Consider the following 23,324-nt stretch of genomic DNA (forward strand, 5'->3'; position numbering starts at 1 on the left):
TGTGGGTTACAGGCACCAAAGACTATATATGATTTTATTGTTTTAACAAAGTCAGAAGTGAATTTACAGCTTTGTTTCCAGATGGCATTACAAATGTTCCATTTTTGAAAGTAAATCACACAAGTGAGAGTGCATGATGTACTTTTATGAGCGAAATCACTCACAAATAAAGTTTTATGAGAGGTGTGACTGGAAGAATTGGGGATATTTCATCTCGAAAAGCCCTTTGGAAGACACAGCAAAGGGCAAAGGCGGTTATTGTTGCTGTTGTTTATGGTGTTGTTTTATGAACAATGGTAAACCGCTGAAGCAAGTGTGGGTTATCTTATGCTGTATTATGTGCAGACCGGGCTACACTTTTAAACAAACAAGTAAACAGATACCGAAATCCAAGTCGATGAAGCAGTCGGTGTGAAATTAAATAACTTTAAAGGCATTTTTTAAAAAATTTGTTGGCTTTCTTGAAGGCTATATGGCTGTTTGTGAATGTTTCCAGTCTGGACACGTTGCCTGAAAAAATATTTTACAGCAAATGAACAAACACACAACAGAATCTTAATATCAAAACAGTTTTTGCTATACAGTTTCTGAAGCTTAATTCGTGTATTTTGGGTAACTTGTCTGGTAATTGCATGATTTGATTTGTAATATTTTTTTTTTTTATCTGCAGCAAAGCTCCCTCTGTCTCCTTCCTCTCACCGCTGAACAGTCCTTATTAATACATAGCCTGGGTACCTTTATGAATAGATTTGTTTAGTGGACTTCCTCACTCAGGAATTCATTGAAACCGCAGTCATTTGCTGAGAGTCTCCACATGTCCCCAGGCAATCGCTAAAGCAATATATCCAGAGGCTGAAACCACCACAGTCTGCTTCGAGTTTCCTCCCAGAGTACATCTCTTCCCGGATATCGCTCATTGCATTTGTCTGTGACGACACCGGAACGCCATCAGAAGTTAGCCGGACGAACCATCATCGTCGTCGCGGTGGCCATCAAATTCGGACCCTTCCAGTAGTACCACTTGATACCATTGTAGCGGACCACATTGGATGAAGCGGGGTAATATATGCCATTCAGGTTGGACGGACCGCAAGCCTCAAACCACCATCCTGCAGGAATAAGTTGCGCCAGAGAGAGTTCAAGGAAAAAGTCAGAATTAATTGAATTCAAGCTCATGAAATGTAACACCCAAATGTACAGCTGTAAGTCAGCAGTAACTTTATATTGGTGCAGAGGGGAAATGAAATGCACTTCAGGACATTTACAAGGGGGAGGATAGAAATGTTTAACAAGATGGGTTATAAGGAAAGACAGATTGAGACGGTGGGGGGTGGGGGGGAGGCAGATGAGCGTACCTCCGGACGCGAGCTGTGCACACTTGCAGGTACAGCGGTCATTGTCTCTGTCCTTGGTGCTGAACTGGCTGCCGGTGTGGGTGAGGCTGCTGGTTCTTCCAGCTGTGCCACTGAAGCCCTCGGCATGAAGGCTGGATTCAGGAAAGTAGAAAAAGAGCAGGGAATTTCAGCAAAAAAATAAAAAATAAAAGCAAACACACACACACACACACACAAAAAAGCTCAGCCGCAGGCACTTCCATTCATTATTTAAAGCTGCGTTGGGCAACTTGTTGGCAGCTGCAAATGGCAATGAGTGGATACTGCCTGAAAAGTGTTTGAAGCTCAGAATTTCTAAAAATCATCCAATGTTATCTCGGTAAACTGAACACAACACGAGCATGTTTACGAAACCGGCCGGCCTGCGATTGCTTAATATCACAGGGTAGCGAAGGAATGATAAGGGGCATGTATGCTGCTTTTTTTTTTTGCTGTTCACTTTTAATTTTTCACTCTTTGTTTGATTTGTCAGCGCCTGGGGGCATATCTGGCTTTCAGAATTTAATTTTCGCAAACCAAGCAAATAAGAGCATCTCAAGTAGGTATAATCCAATGGCTCCTCTTTTCTGCAGCTCCATCTTGTCATTTGCAATCTGCACAGAGGGGAGTGCTTCTGGATAAAAGTCTTGTCTATTATAGAATTAAACTCACATAATCCTGTATGCATTATTTCAGTAAAAGTAAAATTATATACGCTTTTAAACCACTGCAGGATATCATAGCCTTTTCAGTATATGCACAATATGAGGTAGTCACTCCCACAGGTTCCCATTGTTGCTAAACATCAATATAAAAACTCAGCTAAAGAACTTCTCATTATTTTTTCTCCACGCTGTGCTTTGTGAAACAACCCAGTCTGAAAGAAATCTCTGCCCAAGTTAAATTGATTCGTTGAATTATTTTTTGCACAGTACGCGCGCCTGTGTGTTGCCGCGTCTATTTGTCCGTCCGTGTGTGCGCGTGGGCGCCGGTTTGAAGAGACTGGACGAGGAGGTCAGTCCTGCTGTCTGGCCTCTCCACTGCCCTGTCATTCTGTCTAGTTAGTGCCGCACTCTCCCCAGAGTTATGTGACCCCCCTGTGTAGCCCGGGGCACGCTGTCTGTGATGACTAAATGAAGAATCCTCCTCTTGAATTTGTAAGTTCACAGGGCAGGACAAGCGCATCATGAGGGGGGAGGAGGAGGAGGAGGCAAGTTTGAAATGACAGCGCCAGGGACGGGGATAATGATGGAATAGCAAAGAGAGAGTGGAATAACACATGAGGGGGATGTTTTGTTAGACGAGTTAACTTTTCTTTTCATGATGTGAAGCAAATTAGAGACAAATTAGACGGAATTGCAACCACACAGGCAACGGGATATCCTACTGGAAAAGGGAGCTCTGCTGGCTTCCCAAAACGTTTGCCATGACTTCCAGATGTACAAATTCAGCTTTTCCAGCAGCACCGCAGACCGCGGGCCGACCTTTTCTCAAGGTGACTGTCTTTTTTTTTATATTGTTATTGCTCGCTTTAACGACAGAGATACTGTTACATTAAAAGAATGCCCACTACTTTCTTTACTATAAGAGCAGCTATTCTTGGCTACCTCACCAAGGGGAAGGCGGTCTGTCATGTCGATGATTAATGTATGAATCTTGTTACTGAGTTTTAGGTGAAGACCTTCATGCTACTCGAGGGAGCGCACTGGATGCAGCCGAGGAAGAGAATCGCTCCGGCTGACTTGCTGCACAGCACCATGGATCCGACTTGGGGGTTTTAATATAAACACAGAAAAGCCAGCGTCTTCAGCGCGCTAGTGATGCCGGTACATATTGAACTAGTTACACCGAATATGATCTCAGATGTAGCAGGCTGCAGAGGTGATTATATTCATTCAGGTGCTTCGCCTCACACAGTGTAGCCTACAGCAAAAAACTGTGAAACACTCTGTTTTATCACGCTAATTATGTGGAAGAAATTCAGGCAAATGCAATTTGCTGCACTATTAGGGATCTTGGAAGCATACACCCACATGTGATTATGATTTGTCATCTCTCAAAGCATCAATCTGCGCAAACTTCGACAAAACAAGGGCAAATTCTGGTGAACGTATTTGAAATCCGACCTGAACTATTTCGGTTTTGTCTGTTATTTCTGTCTGTTTGAGGGGAAACATGGCTTCATCACACCCACACATAATCTTGTTAGTGATTGCTGGGTTACCGGGAGAGCTTTGTTTGAGTTGTCAGTTCCTGGCAGGGGCAGGTATTGCCGAGCATTCCTGTTATACTCCAGTGGATGTGGGTCCCCTTGGGGAATTTGTGGGGCAGCGGTAGCCGCGGTGATGTGAAAAGAAAAATGGTGGCAGACGAAAGTGGCTGCGCGCCCTCCACCTAGCTTCATCAGTTTGAATGACATTCTTAAAAATGGTCCAAGTGGTGCCTTAACTTAAGCACTTGAGGATAAGAAAGCTTAGAAAATGAGAAAATGGAGAGGAATTTGAACCGCTGATAACGGTTTTCTAATCTGCGAGTCTTACAACCCGGAGGGAAGGCGACGACTGAAAGGGTGCTACTGCATTGCAATTATGCCTTTCACAATAGAAGGCGCTTAATAAAACACTTACACTGAAGACCGAAATAAAACGCCTTCATTATAGCCTCATTCATGTCATATATCTGACAAAGTGAAAGAAAGAATTAAATTCTAGACCTGAGTGTATAATACGTGTTTTACTTTAGCATGCTGTCGTATCTCATGCTATCACTTACAATGACTTTGTGGTAACTGGATTATTTAATCATTTCGAGCCAGGGTGAGTATTCAGTTATGAATTGAAGGTGTATATATTTCCTGCTGGTAGGTTACCTGTAGTTGTTGTCCTCTCCGTCTATGTAGAAGCGATCATATTGTGAGAAGGCTTCATTCCCCTCTCTGTCTTTTAGCTGGACATGCAGACTGTATTCCTGGGAGCTGGTCAGCTTGTGGATGATGTCATTCCCCAGCCAGTGTTCCCCAGACGGCTCTCCAAAGCCCTGGATTACACACAAAGACAAGGAAACAATAGAAGGAGAAAATATTCTAACAAGGGGGATGATTTTACCGGTGGCCTGCCAAGTATTTTTGGAGTTAATATGAAAATGGACCTCAATTTAAGAAGTCACATTTATCATTCTGATGGACTATGACAGTCCACTGAGTGTAGGAAGTGAAACACTCCACTCCCAAAGCTAGAGGCTGGTCAACAGAGACTTTCATTAGCTTTAATATCTTAGCAATGCTCCATCTGGACCCACAACACTTTAATAAAATTTAAAAAAAAACTGCAATAACAGCTGCCTTGGTAACTGATCCACTGCTTGTTTGTACTTTGAAACTGGAAATCACCATAAGTTCTCATCAGAAGTCCTTGGTCTTGGCAATGGATGACAACAATGATCAATACCCTGCACATACACATGGGTAATAATATATGTGGAGGAGGGAATTAATGCTACTTAAAGATGCATGAAAATGAAACATATAGATGCAGGGAATGGTTTGATGAGGAAGCGATGAGAATCAGATGCTTTGGCTTCTGCAGTTTCCAGATCTTTACCAAAGTGAGGACCTATGAGCTAGAGGTTTCCCTTAAGCCTGAAATTAAAAATGCATCATCAGGACAACCTCTCTGCGCCCAATTGCCCCTCATTAAATCACTGCACTCCAGCATCCATCTGTACACTCTGACAGAGCGTCACTCAGCGAACGATCCCACCTCAGCTGACTGAATGTCATTTCCCAGCATTGTAGCTGTTGTGCAACGGCGAGCGAACAGTATAGTAAGACCTCTGGACATTCGGCACCGAGCAGCAACTTGATCTCTCAGAATGTCAAGTTAACATGCAGTAAGCTCAGCATCCTCGAGGGAGACTGAGAGCTATCAATTTAGATTATAACCGATATCATCCGACGAGCAGGACATCTTCCTGCTCCCCTCTGCTATAAAAGAGGATCCTATAAACATCCCTCAACAGCTGCCAGAGAGACCCCTGGGGAAGCTTGCTATTGTTTGCACCAAAACCAGAACACAGCCACCGCACCATATTGCCCCAAAGAAACCTATTACTTTGTGAAAGCTGGAGAGAAACACCTTTCACAATCACAAAGCAATGAGAGGGTTCCTCTATAAGGCCTCTGACTTGGAGCTAAAACTCCGTCTAGACAGGCAACTGAAGTGTCAACATCACTGCGGGCAGACATGATTATCACCTCTGAGGCCACGACAGCACTGATTGTGCAGGAAGTCAGAGTGCCCTCAGAGGAGCGCAGCGAGGAATCCAAAGAGAAGAAACAGGAAGCGGTAGAGAGATCCTGTGGCAAAGGCTAGAAGTCACGCTGTGAAACCCATAGAGGGGCACTGTGGGAGCTTCGAATCAGAGATATCAACTTGTGAAGAGTTTCACAACCGGAGAGAACAGCGCCGGGCGACTTTGCATCAGGAGGGCAGATTCATGGGTGGCTGCTGTTGAGATACAAGTTGGAGGCTGATCGATCGCTGGCTGGGTCGCCTGGCTGGTGCTGAAACACCCAGTAACTCCTGGAAACATCACTGATGATGCGTTTACACATCAAGATGTTTTGCACGTATTTGTAGTTTTAGCTTGAATATGATGCTTTTACATGAAGTGATTACAGTAATGATAAGGGTATTCCCAGTAATTTAATGTAAATTATATACAGCAAACTGTAGTAATCTGACCTGGTTTCCTGTATAAAGAATAACTTTGAAGTTTGCTAAAATACTCATTGGCACAGTTAAGGCTGGACTGTGGGACTTTTACATATACATGAATGTCGTTGGAAGTTCACACGATGCTAATTAAATCTCTCTGTATTTTACCGTTCCTTGAACTTTTTCATTTGCTGTCTGTGGCGCACCGGTAGGTATGGATTTTACGTTGCAAGCAATGGTTGTTTTTTTTTCGGTGCTGAAGAAGGGTGCCACCAAAGACAAAGTGAACTAGAGGAGCTATAGGAGCACTGAGGAGCCTCAGAAAAGGTCCAAGAAAAGTTTCTGGTGACCCAGAGGAGAAAGAAACTCTGCGTTCGGTAATATGATTAGTCTCAAAAGTCAAAAAAGTAGAGTGACTGACGGAGAGACGTAAGTCATTAGCACGCGTCGACAGTGTTTTGTAATTAGTCACTGCCAGAAGGGGGAGACAAAAGTTCTGCACTGCAGGATGAAGGACCAAATGAAATATTTGCTTATCATATAGTTTGATCCATTTGATTTGATGTACTGTATATGCATTTTAATTTTTTAAATTCTAATTACATAAACATGATTAATTATATGCAGCAATGTGTAAAACTTGTAACCACTTCAAGATAGTATCAGCATGAAATATCACATTTTAATTTTTTGAGCATTTATTTTTGCAAAGAGAGAAATCTTCCAGTGACATATTTGTATGCTGTTAAAGAACGTAACTGTAACAGATCACAATGGGGTTTCATTGGTCTTGTAACTTCTAAGACATAATCCACAAATGTATGATGAGTGAATCGAATCTGTAAGTTGTCATTTTAATGTCATCTTCTGAAGTGACCCAGCCAGCTGACAGCCTCAGGTCCTCAGGTTGGGCCCTTTTGGCTGTCCCAAAGTTGAGCCTAATATCTAAAGATTTTGCCACCAGGGTCCTACAACTTTGCAGAGAGAAAAGACGATGGCTGCAGTGAAATCTATTCAATCACTTCGTAAAGCTAATTTTTACACACTTGCTTTTATGTGACATTATGTTTTTATTGCTTCTTAACCCTGTAACGCCAAGTGTATCATATTTTTTGAAACTTCTACATCATCAGTGTGATTATTTTATTTTTTTTGCCTGAAAAACCTCATGTATACAATCAGATACATTCACTGCACACATAATCCACCATAGGTCGTAATTCGTGCACCAAAAATGGCTGACGTAGCAAAAAATTATACAAATTAAAACTCATGTATAAAAAAATTACTATTTATTTTGAACTCATTTTGATGAACTTTTTCAATTAAAATATATATTTGTGATTTCCCAATCTGCAAATGTGGAGAGGGCATGACTCGAGACCCGCGTCTAAATGAGGAGCGATTTGTATCTGCAAATCTGCAGGGTGTTTTCTTGCATAGAGGAATTCTTGGCACTACCAGGTGAAATTTTAGCCATTGCCAAAGGAAAATCGCAAGCACCAAAACGATAGGAATAAAAAAAAAAATCACAATAAATAATGCTGACTGGGGCTGCATTTACTCAAGCGTAGCAGATCATATTTGTCTATCAAAATGTCAGAAATAAAAGGGAAATGTTTAGATATCTGTCGAATCAGCGAAAAACGCATCCATTGCCTTTGCTCTACGGACCAATCACGCTAACTGTGAAACACAGTCGGCCCTCAAAGGTCCGTTCTGAGCCAGGAAAAACCTTGATCTGTCTAGATGTAATCTAAGTTGATGCACAAATGATGATGTGTTACAAATCAGCAGCAAATAAAGATTTACAGATAAAACTCGCCCCGCATGTATTTGTAGATTTTGTTTTAGGAGTCAAGAATGCTTACAAAAGTGTTTTAACCCCATGTAAGCATATAGCCGAGCGCATGATTCAACTGTTGGACAATGAAGTGCAGGTGCTAACAACTAATAGGCAAAAAGAAAATGTGGGGAATCCTGAAGAAGCTCTAAAAAGTGAAAAAGTTTCGCAACAAAATGTGGTCGACAGAGTGTAATATGAGAGATCGACTCAGTGCTAAAAAGCCAAATGAGTTTAATGTATCGTCAGTTATTAATCAATAAACAATAAGACAATCATTTTTATTTTTACGGCAGATAATGGAAGTCTAAATCTGCAGGTATTAAATCCATTATCCATTTAAACCAGTGGCCACGTGCTCTCCTTGTGAAACTCCGGACTCGGAGTCACTTTGTCCGGCTGCCAGACTCTCCGTTTTGTTATTGGCCTTAAGTGAAAGCAAATATATAGTAAGAGCCGCGGAGCATTTATCATCTGACCAGCCGGCCCGAGTGCAACATTTGATCAACTCTGACCACGGTCTCTGAGAATATGGAGTGTGGACCGGGGCACTGAAGCATTTTAGTACATACGTTATCTGCCATCTACAGGGCCCCTGTGCTCCCACGCCCCAGCCGGAGCCAAATATTTATCATCCACTTGTAAAAATATTGTCCTTGAAAGAGTTTTTTAAGCTCTCTTTTTTTTTTGGTCTCACTCTTTCTCCCTCTGTTTGCAGTCACAGTCCTCTCTGCAGTTTATTTCCAGTCCTAGCCGTGGCAATTGATTTGCTGGCGTGGGTGAGAGACAAATTGCTACTCGGTTCAATCAAAAACCCAAACCAGCCTCGCTCATTTGTTCTCCGTGTAATTTGACAGTCAAAAAAAGCAGAGTTTTTGTTTTTCTCTGTTTTTCTATTGTGCAAATGGAATTTCTATTGAGAAGACTTTAGGGTGAGATTGAAAAAAAAAGAAATGATTCCAAAACCATATAAATGCCAAAGGTGTCAAAACATGTTTTATTCGGGCCAAAGCGCTGGAGCAGCTTCACAGTCTCTTGTGCGCGATTGTATCGCATCCAGTTTGTTTTTAGGGGGATTACATTTGGAAATGTTGTTACTTTCATCAACACACTTGCATCCCTGCAGGAGAAAGCGACTGGGATCTTGAGGCTGGATACAAACAGTCGGTGCTGTGCGAGGCATTGAAGTACATGACATGTGTGTGTGTTTGTGCATGGCTGTGTGGGAGTATGACAGGGAGAGGGAGCGAGAGCAGGTGCAATAACATGGGGGGTGGTAGAGAACACGAGGGCGGCCAAATGCAACAACCGCAGGTCACCTGAGATCACAGGCTAGCCTGTCTCCCACGCCTCTCCTTGCCAAACCACCCGTGGATAATTATTGAAACCTCCTGTCCAGTGCTGCAGTACTGATTTGTTTGGACCTATGCTGATTGTGGTGCAAACACAACCCACCATTTTATAGTCCCTCCATCCGCGATGAAAGTCCACGGAGCCGTTCCTTCGGTGCTGCAGCACCGTCCACCCCCCACCTCTGGTCGTCATGTCACAGAACACCTGCAAGGAGAAGAGAAAATGTAGAAAGAGAGCATCTGTATTGAAAAGTGTTCTGGCAGTGAATGCTTGGTTTTGCATCTTTATTCATTCTGTGATTACTTGTCATCTTAACTATGAGCAGCAGCAGGAATTGATCGATTTAATTTTACTTTATACTACGCATATTCTCCCCAATCATATCACTTTATTCACAAGAGAATAAAACAGGATTTAGAATTGTTTTAAAGCCACCTGGTGAATGCCATGCCAGTATGTTTCTTTAACAGCTGAACAATCGAGGTCTTTCGCGGCTAAATCCTCCACCTTGTTAACAGGCTTGTTGCAAACTGTTGCTTGGTGTTGGGCGGGCAGCAGAGGATGCACCGGAGCCGTTTGACTGAATACAGCAGTGCTCTGTGCCTGGAAACCAGGTCGTCAGAAGGCAATGGAACTACACTTTAAACACCGAAACAATCAGCTGAAAAAGGTTTGAATGCTTTGTGTGTCTGAGGGGCACTGGAGACATTGAAGTGATTATCTTTCCCCTTTATCAGTGAACATTAATGTTTGCTTTATCGTTCATGAAAAATATTGATTACTGCAGCTAAGAGAACTTTATTTTCAGAAGGATTTCAGTGTGAATTTGAAGCTGACATCCAATTTAAAAAAAACAATCAAAACAAATCTTAGTGTTTTGTAAAATTAGAGAAAATAATAATTGCAGTTTGACCAGTCTGGCCGCTTTTCAGATCCAATATTCAGCATCTTTTATTTTCACAAGTATTGTTTTTTTGTTGTTTTTAAAACAAATTCCCACAAAAATAAATTCACTTGAAAGGGACTACTTGGTGGTTCTGATGCTGCTTTGACTGTTGCCATCTAGGCAGGGCTTTAGTCCTACTAAAGCAGAGGTGGAGCATGAGTGGAGCTGAGGTGGAGCATGCAAACATCTCTGTCCTGTGATCGCACTAACCTGTCACTTAAAGCAGCCACGTCTTTAATTATGCATAAGTCTTATTGCAATTTAAACATTTTAGCTACATAAAAAATCCTAATCTAAGCTACAGAGATCAAATACGTTTTTTATACCAGGCTCTACATATGTTTAATTCTGCTGTAAAGTTGAACATATTAACATGGGAGTCTATGGGGACTGACTTGCCATCAGAGCCAGCCTCAAGTGGCCATTTGAGGAACTGCAGTTGTTTTTGACACATCTGTATCAGCCTAATTTTTATTATTTGTGTTATTTTAAATTTTGGTACCCTTGGGTGCCCCTTTTTTTTCTCCAGAGTCCCAACATCAACTATTCATCCTGACAAAAATACGGATTGGTTGATCTCTAAAGCAAATCAAAATAACAACTGTGTTTTGGTGTTAGTAATGTTCAGTGCTACCAGAACCTCATTTCTATTTACAACCTTCAGCATTATTATTATTACTGTTTCCCATTTGGAGCCATTTGACATTGAAGTCTAATCAGTCAGTGTATGTATGAGTAAACAGGGATTAGTTTCAAAATGTCACATCTTCCACAACCAGAGCGGCCCACACGAGGAAAATGGAAAATAAGGTGGCAAGGAGTCCTTCTGCTATTTGAAGGATGCCTTTAAAGCCTCAGGAATACGGGGAGAACCCTACATTTCAGGGTGTCACGCAATGATATGACCCAGGTGGGAAGGAAAAACTAACATCTGAGCATGTTCTCTCATCCCTGGAGTGGGGGTTGAGGAGGAGGCTCCTGAGGTTTGGGTTACACAGAATGTTTTCCTTCGTACTTGGCTGCACATTTCGCCATGTGTGGATTTGTTTGGATGAACAAATAGGAAGGAATTGTACTCATTCACCCAGTGACGGATTTTGAAATGTAGACTTGTTAAGGGATTCATTTTAGATTTTCAAGGTGTTTTGGTGGACATGTTCCAGCCTCCTTCAGGTATGGCGATCAAATAACTGTGTGCGTTTGTTCCCGTGGGTGGTAAGATTAGATGCTATATGTTAGTGAGAAGGATCTCAATTCAACAGATGTATTCAGCACACCTCAAGGCTAAGCGGTAGGTCTTTGTCAGTTTTCTTAGGCGCTATATTTGAAGCTCTATCCAATGTTGTCACCTCAAATTTGTCAGTGACACAACCTTTGCAACCTGGAACATGGATAATTACTGATGAAACAAAATTGATTTTCCTGGCTGGTTGCTTTAATATCATCCACCAAACAGAGTCGCGCTGCATAGATGCTGATACGCTGACAGAATCCAAAGGGCTCTCTTTCGACATCTCAACTGGCTATTTTCCGTTAGAAAATGAAATGAGAGTTTTTCAGCACTTTCCCAGAATAGAAAAGCTAAATCAAGGTCAAAAGGCACTCGGTTCTTTCACCCCGAAAAACAGAGCAGACTGGCAATATGCTGTGATTATCCTCTGGCACATTACGCGCAATGTTCTGGCCTTAAATGCATCACACTGAATACAAAAACAGGCTCTTGAAATAGAATTCTCAGTTAAAGTCAATTCCCAAACGTGGTCGTTACTCTGATTTAGTCCAGATTCATATTTAATACTCCGAATTCACTTATTAGCCAAGATGGAGGCAATGTGGGGCCAAATCCATTACAAATAAATGCAAACAATTTAAGACTTATTACGGTTTTAAAAAACAGACAATGCCATGGTTACTGTTTTCAAGGGACTATCTGAGGATAAAATACATTACTCAGTGTGTGTTTACAGGAAAGCTCTAATGTGTTTAACTTTATAAACCCTGTGCTTATGTAGCTCTCAAAAGTATGCATAACAGAGTTATGAAAAATTTGAAATGAAACTGATCCAGGCTATGAATTATTTGGAGTGTAATCATCATCATTATTCACAACCTTGGTGATTTCAAGGTACACAAATGGATAGATGGGCTGATAACCGTCTCATATAGCCAGTATCCCCCATTATGTGCGCATGTGCATGCCTTTTGTCTGTGGTCCAACTGAGACAGCCCGCTCGCTGCTTTGAAAATAGGGCAATTTGTATCTGCCCCACTTTCATGCAGCCACCCAGCTTGCCAGCCACATTGGATTTAGATGGCATAGATTGAAAGCAGCAATGATTTGGGGAGTGCTAACTTGTATCAGTGGAAACGTACATTGGCCCCAGTTGGCAGGAAACACATGGCACCGCTGCCTAACACCTGGCCGCCGTGCCCACAGGAAATGAAGAGGAAGAACGCGGGGAAAACAGAGGCAGCCGGAGAATGTGCCAACAGCAAACTAGACTGAAAGTAATGAATAACAAAAAAAATGTTTCACTGTGAGCTTTCTTTTTTTTTTTTTTTTCTCCTGCTAAGCACTGAGCGTGAAGATCCCAGCCAAGAAGCCCAGATGTGATTCAAAGAAAGGATAGCCTGCTGGTGGCTGCCATGGTTGAGTTAGCAAGGGCGAGCTACTTCAGATCAGTGGAGGTACCTCCCAGGCTTCTCTGACTCTGCATTCAGCAGTGCACACTGGCTCACCATGAGGCCTGCAGGGCACCACGCTCCTGTTGCTTATTATTTTAGCTCTCCGTAACGCAGCACGGCACCGTCATCAGCCGCCATACCAAAGCCTCGGCAAATTAGCATGACATCAGACCCGTTTGTCTTCCCAGTATTTATAGTGGTACAGAAAATAATGATAAGCCTGCTGACTTTCATTATGCAGTGTGTGTGTGAGATTTTACACAGGCTGGGAAAAGCCTGTAAAGTTAATACAAGTGAAAATGACTCCACTGTTAAATACGATGAGACAAATGGACAAAAAAAAGTGTAATGTCATAGTCAGTTAGTTGATATTTGCAAGAAAAGGCCAGTGGCCTTTGAAGTCCTACTACCTTGACAGTCTGGGTGGAGTTGTGCAGGCGGATGCTGTATATTCCACTCTCTTTCACTCCAGATCGCAGGATCTCCGCACAGTCCCTGAAACTTAGTGACTCCTCCTTGGGCATATTGGAGATTTCTGCAGAAACATGCAAGCATGTGTTTACAGATGGCAACCTGACGGGTTTTGCACACAAATCCCAGCCCCATATGTGAGTTCTCTTGCAGTGTTAAGCTGTGGTTTAAGCCTGCGGTGTCCGCAGGGTAAACACGAACATAGTGTGTCTGTGATGTGAAGATACAAGCTGCTCTGGGTTATTTGTTTTTGTAGAACACCTTTATATTAATACAGTATGTTTCCTCTTAGTATCTCTCTCCTAATGTTTTGTTTAAAATAACTGATGCTAACAGTAACAATCTGAGGATCAGAACTCACTCAGCCTTACCGTTGCAGTGATTAACCATGGCCAGCAGCTGCTGAACAGTGTCTGTGAGCACGGCCTGCTGTCTCTGCAGTACGGTGCTGTTGAGTGTGGAGCTGCCCAGTTCACCCTGCAGCTGACTGACCAGTCGACTCTGCCTCTCCAGAAGCTCTTGAAGCTGCTGCTTTTCGCTCTGTAACCCCTTAAGCTCCTTCCCATACCGAGCCTCCAGCGCTAAGAGCCTCTCTTCCAAAAAACTGTCAAAGAGTGAAAAAAAAAAGAAAAGAAAATTCATTTCTCTTCTTTACAATGCACCAGAATGGAAAAGGGGGAAAAAAAGTATATAAGGAGATGATATTGTATCATTGTAAGGGGGAGAAGATTAAAAAAATAAAAAATAAATGGGCACAGGTGCAGAATCCATCCATTCAGCATTTACCTTTCACAGTGGAGATTGCACAAACTCGCTCATTTACATGAGGATGACTAATAGACATCAGCGCAACAGTCTCATTGGGCTAACATCGTATAAACACCTGTACCACAGCAGCGCTCACAGATGGCCCTGCATGCCAAGCTGCTCGATCACAGCCACGAGGCAACAACCTGACAGTGTGTGTGTGTGTGTGTGTGTGTGTGTCTTTGTGTCTGCACAAGTGGCACACCCCCACCTCCAAATGAAGATCATAAATCCCCGCAGCTTGATCTTTATGGCTTTGACTAACGACTCTGCAGCAGTTATTTATTGAAACAATCCAGCCACCCAGATTGAACAAGCTACTTCTGAGCTCGATGCACACGCAGCCACAACACTAAAAGATGGATCCCCGATCTAACGCTGTCGGCGGCGGCGCAGCATGTGGCCCAGAGAGGGAGAGGGAGCGGGATCAATCCAAATCATTTCTTACATCACTTCCATTTCATATTTGCTTTGTGGGAAAACACTCAATAAAAGTGACAAAAAAGAGCTAATAAAATGCTCTGCGTTGTGTGTATTTTACTTTGAGGAACAGGCGAAGTGTAGCGCATGGCATGAAACCAGCTCGGCGATGTTTGAACAGTTAGGGGAGTTGACAGAACAAATACGGCATTTTGGATCACATTGCATTCCGGGTTATTAAATTGTTATGCTTATGATATTGTGCTATTTATTATTATTGCAATTATACAGTGTATTTCTATTAGTCTGCTCTCTTTCTTTTTCTCAGTGCTCTGCGGTTCCTGGAAATAGTATTTTACATGTAATGCCTATGAAAACAAATATGTCTCTCTGCCCTTTTTAGCTTGGCAGCAGTTCAAAAACTGGCTCCGTGCCCTTAAGGCTCAGCAGCCACCGACAACCGCCGCAGCCCTAATTTCCCTCTTATTCCACAGTCGCCTGGCTGCAAACCCGCTATTGCATTCCTAATTTCTTGCATCCTGCCGTTGAGTTTACCCTTGTCAAGCCGTATTCATTTATTTACATGTCAGAGCCGTGTCAAGAACTTGAAGGACCGGGGGGCTGAAAGGGCAGAGCGGGGCCAAGCACGGCCAGATGTGTAACAGGTGTTGGGTGCCGGGCCGTCGTGTCCTCCCCTTGGTCTACATTCGCTACAAATGGATGGAGGGATTAACAACCAGATGCAAAGATAGACAACACCGGCTCCCCTTCACACCAGGCAGAGCCCAAGTCCTTAACCCGTCCCTGGCCCTTACTTGACCCTGTGTTCCTAGAGAGAAGAATGGGAAACCCCTCCTAAGTCCTTTCACTGGCAAACACGCACATGCTCGCACAATACACATTATGCTGTCATTAAGTGCCCTGTTTGTTGAAAGCGTTCGACGTATTCTTTTGCAGTTCACGCATGTACACATACACACTATATTGCACTTTGGAGGGGCCTTTATGTTCTGCCACCCGGTGTGAAGTGGCTTTTTCCTGAGAAAGCATTCTGTGGTGCAAAAAAAGGAGGAGATGCATTTTATGTTTCCCACAGTGGTCACACCAGCTCATTTCATTAGTCAACTAAAAGCAAAGCAGGCAAGGAAAATGGCACCACTAACAAAAACAGCACAAGTTTTCAGGAGATTTCTGGGGAAGCGAAGAGCAAAAGCAACCTCAACAATGACTGCGTAACATGACTTTGTGATGACTGTGAGTCACCTTTACCTTAAGTGCTCAACTTAATAGATCCAAAAATGATGGGACTGCACACAGCAAAAGTCCCGTAAGTGTTGCAGTGCTCAAAAATATACTTCCCTGAATAGTCTTCTGAAGGGTGCTCACCTGTTTTTATCACCGAGGCGTGAGATCTCCTGAGTCTGCAGGAGAATATGTTTCTCCAGCCGGTTGGTGAAGAGCGAGTACTCAAGCAGTTGGATCTCCAGGCGACTTGTCTGGTTTAACACCTATGGATTGTTAAAAAATAAAAAACAACAACTGAAGAATAGCTACCTCACAGTGCTTTACGAAAAGATGGACGAGAGTGATGTGAGAGGATAAAAATAAAAGGGGGGTGCCCGCTAGACGAATTCATAAAAAGGACCCTTTGGGATAAACAGTGTCGCGCAACACATCACAAAGCTCATAATTCGCAAAATTGATTGATCTTGTAATCAAAACTTGAGCGAGAATGATCTCACGCGCACCTGTGACATGTTTTGAAGCCGCAGATGAAACGCAAAACTTGAACAAAGCAGCTCGGATATTTGTACAGGTTCGCCGTTTCATATCGACTTTGATAAGGGAAAAAGTAAGCATGACGACCAAAACAGCCCAATCTGTAATAACAAACTCTGTGGCATGATTGAAGACACATCTGTGTTGTGCTACTGAGCTTTATGTTTTAATTGGCTTGTCGTCAGACGCCAAGCTCGACTCATTGTGTCAATCAGAGCCTGCAGAACCGAATACCAGCTGTTTTATAGCGTTTTGCCGCCACCTTTGGGCACGGCTTCTCAACAGGAAACATCTGATTTGCATTTAATTAGCTATTCACCGAGTGTTTCGCGAGTGATATCATTTGTTTTTGCGTCGGTGCGACCCCCACGGTGGTTCATTTGGATTGGCTGCAAACAAGATTTTTTTTCCCAGGTTCGCTCCGATGCTTCCTGATCGGCTCACCTGTGTCTCGACGTCTGTCAGTTTGCGAGTCTGCTCTGCAGATTGGCTGAGGAGGTTGGTTCCCATCTCCAGCATGGCAGCTGTCTGAGTGTGCACCGCAGTTCTCTTTATTTCCTCCATCCCAGAGCGCACATTCTCCTGGATGAAGTTCTCCAGCTGGAGGGAGAACAAGCAGAGAGTTTTTATCCAGGATGTCAGATTTCCTACCTCCATCGCGGTGATAATCATATTTTGTCAGCCCGCGTCCCTATACGTTGGCTGACAGCTTCATGCAGTGTGAAAGAGGCAACCTTCACGCGATCCGTCTTTTTCACCTCAATCTTCTCAGGCACTGTGATGGAGTCGTGGAATTTAGCTTCCCTTGGGCTCTTGTGGTGTCTCGCCACCCATCTATCCATCCATCTGCAGGGCTACCGCGGGCAAATAGCGACCCTTTACATTAATAAAATGATGAAATATGTAGGCATTTCAGTGGGTGTTCAGAGACAGCAGCGAAAGTATATACGGGGAGTTTGACATCATGATATTCATGTGCAGGACTTTAGGGAGAGTCGCCCGCACACTGTAATCAATCACAGGCCCAGAAAAAGAAGCACGGGCAAAAACCCATCACAGCAGGAGTAAAAATAGGATGGCATCCATCTTGCTTCAATAAATAGATTCTCTTATTAATGTGGTCTGTTTGAGCAAACGGCATCTGGAAGTCAAATTCCACTTTTCCTGCTGTAAACGGTAGAATTTGGTTTGACATTTAATGGGCAATGGTCTGTGCCTTTTGCAATAAAGCAATGTAGAATATCGAACCAGAGAACATTAATATTTATGGCTTTTCTGAAGAGACTTTACTCATTAAACCACACAACTGGAAAATGAAGTCTCTGAGGAGAAAGCCCTCAAAATTATCCCGCTAATGAGTGGCTATCTGCAAAAATCGAAGAGAATTCAAATCAGGCCATGATTGTTGCTTTTGTTATTTTCTTCGACAAAAGTAAACATTTCACAGAAACGGGGTTATGATAATGCATTGCCGCAGAAGAGGGTGTCTTTTGTATTTTTTTTTTATGAAGTTTCTAAAAATGCTCATCCAAGTGGGCTAATAGAGATGAATCTGCAATTAAATTGTTTGCCTGCTAGTAATCTTTCTCTCTTTGTCTCTCGGATCCTCTTGAACTTTCTCCCCAACTCCCTCTTTTAAAGCGTCCCTCTTCTTTCCCTTTTGCTTCCCAAATCCATCTCTCATATTTTGCTACTTTAGGATGAACTGAGACAGCAGAAAAAAAAAATCCTTCCATAACGAAGGTTATGAAGAGATTACTAAGCGGATTAAAGCCAACTCCAAAGGAAGAACCAAAGATCCCTGCATCATAATCAGCCTTACGCATTCAAGCTGCTATCAGCCGCATGTCCGAAGTCTTCCTATTACACCCTTTGTGCCGGAGCTCAATCCAGAGGCCTTGATATACTCCATCTCCCCCTGCCAATTGCATTAATTGCAGCTTTGTCACACGCTGCAGTATGCAGCCAGATAAATCACTTTTGGGATGTAACATAATTCTGTTTTATTGTGTCTAAGAGGGACCGAGGAGGGATCAGTGCTGAGAAAATCATAGGAGTTCTATCACTTGATATCTTAATTATTGAGCCAATAGACACATTTGTTCTCAGTCACAATTACAGAGGACAGGGGAAACATATCTGCTGGGTGTTCTGGCAAATGATAATGATGGACGGAGGCACATCAGGATGCGTATGATTGCGATTAAAATGGTGAGTTGATGGATGTGCCACTGCAACGCTGTGGAAATCCAGATAATATATATTCTTGACCTGAAGGGGTTCAAAGAAACATCCAGTATTTTCTCTCTTACTGATGTTTGCTTCATGCTGTTTCACTACGAGGACAGCTTTGGTTCTATTTGTATTTCTGTCTACCCCAGTACACAGAATAAGAGCGAAATTGTGTGTGTGTGCTGCCTACAGCGTGATAAAATTTAGAAGAAAAATGAAGGACAGCATCTCTTTCCAGAGACGATTACTCTCAATAGATTTCACTGTGAACTACTTCAAGTGGAACTACTTGTGCTTAAGAATTTGTCCGTGGTTGACACCTTGTTCTGAGGGTTGTAGCTGGAACATGTTTTTTTTTTCTTTTTCTTTTTATGCCTTTTTTCTTTTACTTAGTGTGACCTGGAATATCTTAAAATAAGTGGAGATATTATCATGAAACTTTCATGGTCCTTAAAGAAACTCAGAAGTAGGGTTATCCAGTGAAGCATCTCGGCATTGACTTAATGGAATAACATCATGTTTTGTACTGTTGAATAATTTGAGAATTTCTCTTGATACAGATACCATCACTTTCCCTCTAGTGCCACCATGAGATTACTCTTTGTAGTCATGACTCTGGTCGTATTACTGGATCGATGGCCTTTATATTTTATGCAGGCAATCATGTAATCTTCAGAGTGAACAGTAGTACTTTTGGTCATCCACTTTCTTTTCATGTGGTTCCACCACCGACCGAATCAAAATTTCACTTTGTCTAATGCTTTGCTTTATGACCACACTAATGCCATTCCCATTACTCTTAGATGTACTTTGTGTTTAGTGCTACTTTGCCATTGTCAGCATACTCGCATGCCAAACTATGATAATGAACAGAGTGAACTTTATACCTGCTAAACAACAGTATGATGGCACTTATAATGCAGCTTAAAACTCTGCCTATACACATTTAGAGAGAAGCTGGTATAGATGCAGACTTTCAGCCTTGTTTCATTTTTCATTGGTGTAAGCACCTCAAACAAAAGTCTGTTACCTTTCAAACCATTTCATCTCTTTCATGCTCGATTACAGGCACGAATGTAAAAGAGTAGGTTTTGTTGTGATTGAGATAAATGCTTGAAGATGTTTCTAAGTCAAAGGCCGTAGATTTAGACTGTTCCAGATGGAGGAAATGGTGAATGTTTAGGAAATAAAATGTATAATAAAAGTGATATGGCTGCCCTTGACTGAAGGATTGGTTTAATGAAATATTACAGGACTAAAAAAAAAAAAAATCAGCTCACCAAGGGTAGCCAAGATACCTTGATCTCTGTGCAATATTTCTGCATTAGGATAATCCGCGCTCCCTCTTAGAAGTACTAAGAAAAGCATCCGTTTTTTTTTTCAACCCCGCATGGCCACAGAAGGCAAAGGGGACTAGATGGGGGGTTATGTTGGGGGTTAGTCCATAAGAAAACAAATACTATTTTCTTCATGGAAATACCAGAGAAGGAATTTAGCGCATTAATACAGTCACTGGTCCACTTGGAGATCCCTCTGAGGAACATGGTGGATTAGCGTGCTCCTAAGTCTGGATGTGTGTTTTCTCTTTCAAGGGGGTTTGGCTGGAAAGCTCACAGAGAGGGTCACGGCATCCCCAAGGGAGCTTCGAGTGAGATCGTACAAAGTTTCACAGAAACACCGACACACATACACGCCTACAGCTCTTCCACATTGCATATCACCAAGTTCTCCCAAACCGTATGCAGATAGGCCTAATGAGCTCCACAAGGCGCTGAAAGGGCTTTTTGCCATCTGGGGTCAGGGGGTCGGGTTACCCCTCGTGCATATCTAAAAGAGGCTCTCTGGGGTCACGCTGTGTTTATGTGGAAATACCACCTACAGTGCGATCATTTATGCATCACTTCAGCCTGGTGGGGGTTACTTGTTGAAAGGTCGGATCTTTGTGTTCGTTCCAGACGTTTTGTGGAGGAAGCTGGCAAGAGAGCGAGGTATGTGTCAGCCGAGGCTTTTTCTGTCGATGTGGGGGGATTTCAAACAGCGGGGTGGGGGGATTTAAGCACATGTCACATCTCTGGTGGAGAAAGTGAAGGTGAGAGGCTACGCGGTGCACAGAACATGCCCGAGAAGAGTGCAGTGTGTGATGATTCCTCTTCCACAATTTAGCCTTCCATACATGAATAACATACATGAGGAAAAGCGTGTGCGCTCTCTCACTGTTTGTTTCTCTCCATCTATCAAACACACACAGCGCGGCCTCATGGGATGCTTCCCATGCAAGCAAGGCCTCTTGTTCATAGACGATACAGACAGAGTGTGCACGGGGGAGACGAGTGTGTGTTTTCATGTGTGTCTTTCTGACTGCATGTCAGGTGAGCGTGAGCGGGATAGACAATGATTCTGAGATCCCATGGTCGATAAGACGCATTCATCATCCCAGAGGTGCAGAGTGCCGCGGATAGAAATGACGGAGATGGATAAAGAAGAACTGTCAGGAGGGAAGGAAAGGGGGGAACCCAAAAAAAAAAAAAAGAATTTGTGCTGAGAGTGTGTGTGTGTGAGCGAAGTGACAAGAGCACAGGAAGCGCTTTGGCATTTATAACACCCCATTTTCAAATCCTGATATATAATCAGCATGTTTGCTCTCGCTCGGCCAATCTAAACACTCGACACAAACGCCTATAATCAGCCCGAGGATTAGTGTATACCATAAATATTCAGTGAGCGACGCAGACAAGAATAGAGAGACGGGTGGAGAGTGGTGGCGTGTCAGTCAGTCTGTCCCAGACAATGGCCCAACACTGATTCTGTGCCCAGATGACCTTAGCAATAGAAACTCCATTGTGAAGCCACTTTTAATCGCATCTTTTCATTTTAGTCAGTCATAATCCGGCCTAAATGCAACTGCAAAGGCTTGAACTGTCCAGTGAGGAGACATGCTGAAATGTGTCTCCCACAGATAAACACAGTTTTTTTTTTTTTCACTGGGAAAACAAGTTGTATATTTTTTTTATGTAAGCTGAATTTGGAGAGCTTTGAGTTGACTTTTAACCAAAGATAGAAGTTTCTGTGTACTTGTTGCCAGCGGGGGTAAAACACTGATTTAGAAGGTTTAAGTGTGTGAGACATATTTGGTATGACGTGATATTAGGACGCTTTTTTCATCTTGTGTTTCTCCTCTTGCATGCAAGAGGGAGTTCTGGCATCCCAGCGGTCTTATGTACAGACGCACACACTCGTACAGCAGGCATTGTCATGGAGCCAAATATGCATACAGCAAGCATCCAGGAAATCCCAGCTAAGCACTGAACTTATCAATAATGAAGGCTTGTCAACAGATGTTATCGGATAGTATACTCCGTGGACGTCCCTTCTTTGTTTTACAGCATTCTGTTTGAAGCTCTGCAGGCTGGAGTGTGACATGTGAAAAGGACAAGATGAAGACGGCGTGACAGGAGGAAGCAGCCGGTTTAGTCAGCGGTGCAGAGATCTTACCTTCTGCAGCCACTGAGTGTTATTCTCCATGGCGTTCTCCAGACTCTCCAGCTTCCTCTCCTGCCAGGAAGACCTCTCCTTCGGGGCCTTGCCTTGCTTGGACGGGCTCGTGTCGCGCTCGGCCCCGGGCGGGGAGTCCCTCTGGAGGGTGTTGGTGACCTGGAAATCCTTTAAGGGATTGCAGTGCTCCACCTCGGGGAGGATGAAGGTGTAGCTGCAGGGGCCGTGCTGCACGCGGTGCTGTTGGCGCTCTGAGCCAGTCGCGGTGGCCAGCAGGTAGGCCAGGTAGGCGAGGGTCAGGGCCAGCAGACGGCCCATGTCAGGGTAAAACGAGGGAAAGGGGAGGGAGGGAGGAGAGGGGAAGAAGGAGGCTTTGCACCACCTGGCAGGTTTGACAAGTGGGTCACGGGAGCTTCACCTTCCGTCCTCTGGATCTTTCTCTGCTCTTTGCTGAAACGTCCCTCAAGGCGTTCCTCCTGCAGATCCAGTTTCTGTTTTATCACTTCCACTTCCCCTCTTTTGGCTGGTCTTCCTCTTCTTGCTGTTGCATCCAGAAGTCTTCTTCTTGCCCAGTTTCGTGCTCCTGCTGTTGTTCGGGAGGGCGGACAGAAAACACACACACACACAGGAAAAAGGGGATTGTTTCCTATTGTAACTCCAACACTCTGGCCAGCGCATGCAGCTCAGCCCAGGAAGCCAACGGCAGACTTCCCTCCCACCATCTATCTCTCTCTTCTGAAAAGTTACTTTCCTCACTGCCGTCTTTTCAAGCTGCTGGAGTCCATGCGTTGGTCTGGAGGAGAAGGGAAAGGAGGGGTGGAGTGGAGAGTGGCCTGCTTCAGGATGTTGGCTGAAGCGGTAAAGCTCTTAAAGTACACAGACAGAGAGAGAGAGAGAGAGAGAGTGGCGTGCCTCTCCACACACACACACACACACACACACACCTCCTTAGCACATAATCGCTCAACCACCCTTCCCTCTTTTACTTTCTCCCTCCCTATTTTGGTACTCCTGTTTGCCGAGGTTTGAAGGGGAAGCTGCAAAAACACACTCAGCTCACCACAGGAGCAAAAACCAGCAACTTTCTCGGCCAACTTTTTGCTTACATTCTCTTTCACTTTTTCTTCTGTCTCTGTGTTCTCTCAAATTTTAATGTGCTTTATTGGCACGACCAGCATTAAGGACAGCATGGCCAATACAAGGTTTAC

General features: G+C 43.4%; 1 protein-coding gene across 1 annotated transcript; it reads right to left on the reverse strand.

The window, feature by feature from the left end:
- Window positions 1-22,855, reverse strand: angpt2b (angiopoietin 2b). The gene is made up of 9 exons (XM_008291064.1): window positions 22,117-22,855; window positions 16,837-16,992; window positions 16,000-16,121; window positions 13,758-13,990; window positions 13,326-13,450; window positions 9,387-9,488; window positions 4,243-4,409; window positions 1,356-1,486; window positions 1-1,109 (listed from the first exon to the last, which is right to left on the reverse strand). Exons 1-9 carry the CDS (start codon window positions 22,432-22,434, stop codon window positions 949-951), a joined length of 1,515 nt encoding a protein of 504 aa, XP_008289286.1. The 5' UTR covers window positions 22,435-22,855; the 3' UTR covers window positions 1-948.
- Window positions 22,856-23,324: the final 469 nt, after the last annotated feature.

The sequence above is a fragment of the Stegastes partitus genome, unplaced genomic scaffold (genome assembly GCF_000690725.1).
Source record: "Stegastes partitus isolate 25-593 unplaced genomic scaffold, Stegastes_partitus-1.0.2 Scaffold712, whole genome shotgun sequence".
In the NCBI taxonomy this organism is placed as follows: Eukaryota; Metazoa; Chordata; class Actinopteri; family Pomacentridae; genus Stegastes; species Stegastes partitus.

Coding starts and splice junctions, on each gene's coding strand:
- angpt2b (XM_008291064.1), bottom strand. CDS start 22,434: ATGGGCCGTCTGCTGGCCCTGACCCTCGCCTACCTGGCCTACCTGCTG. Junction 16,993..22,116: donor ACACTCAGTGGCTGCAGAAG/GTAAGATCTCTG, acceptor TTCTCCCTCCAG/CTGGAGAACTTCATCCAGGA. Junction 1,110..1,355: donor TGCACAGCTCGCGTCCGGAG/GTACGCTCATCT, acceptor TTATTCCTGCAG/GATGGTGGTTTGAGGCTTGC.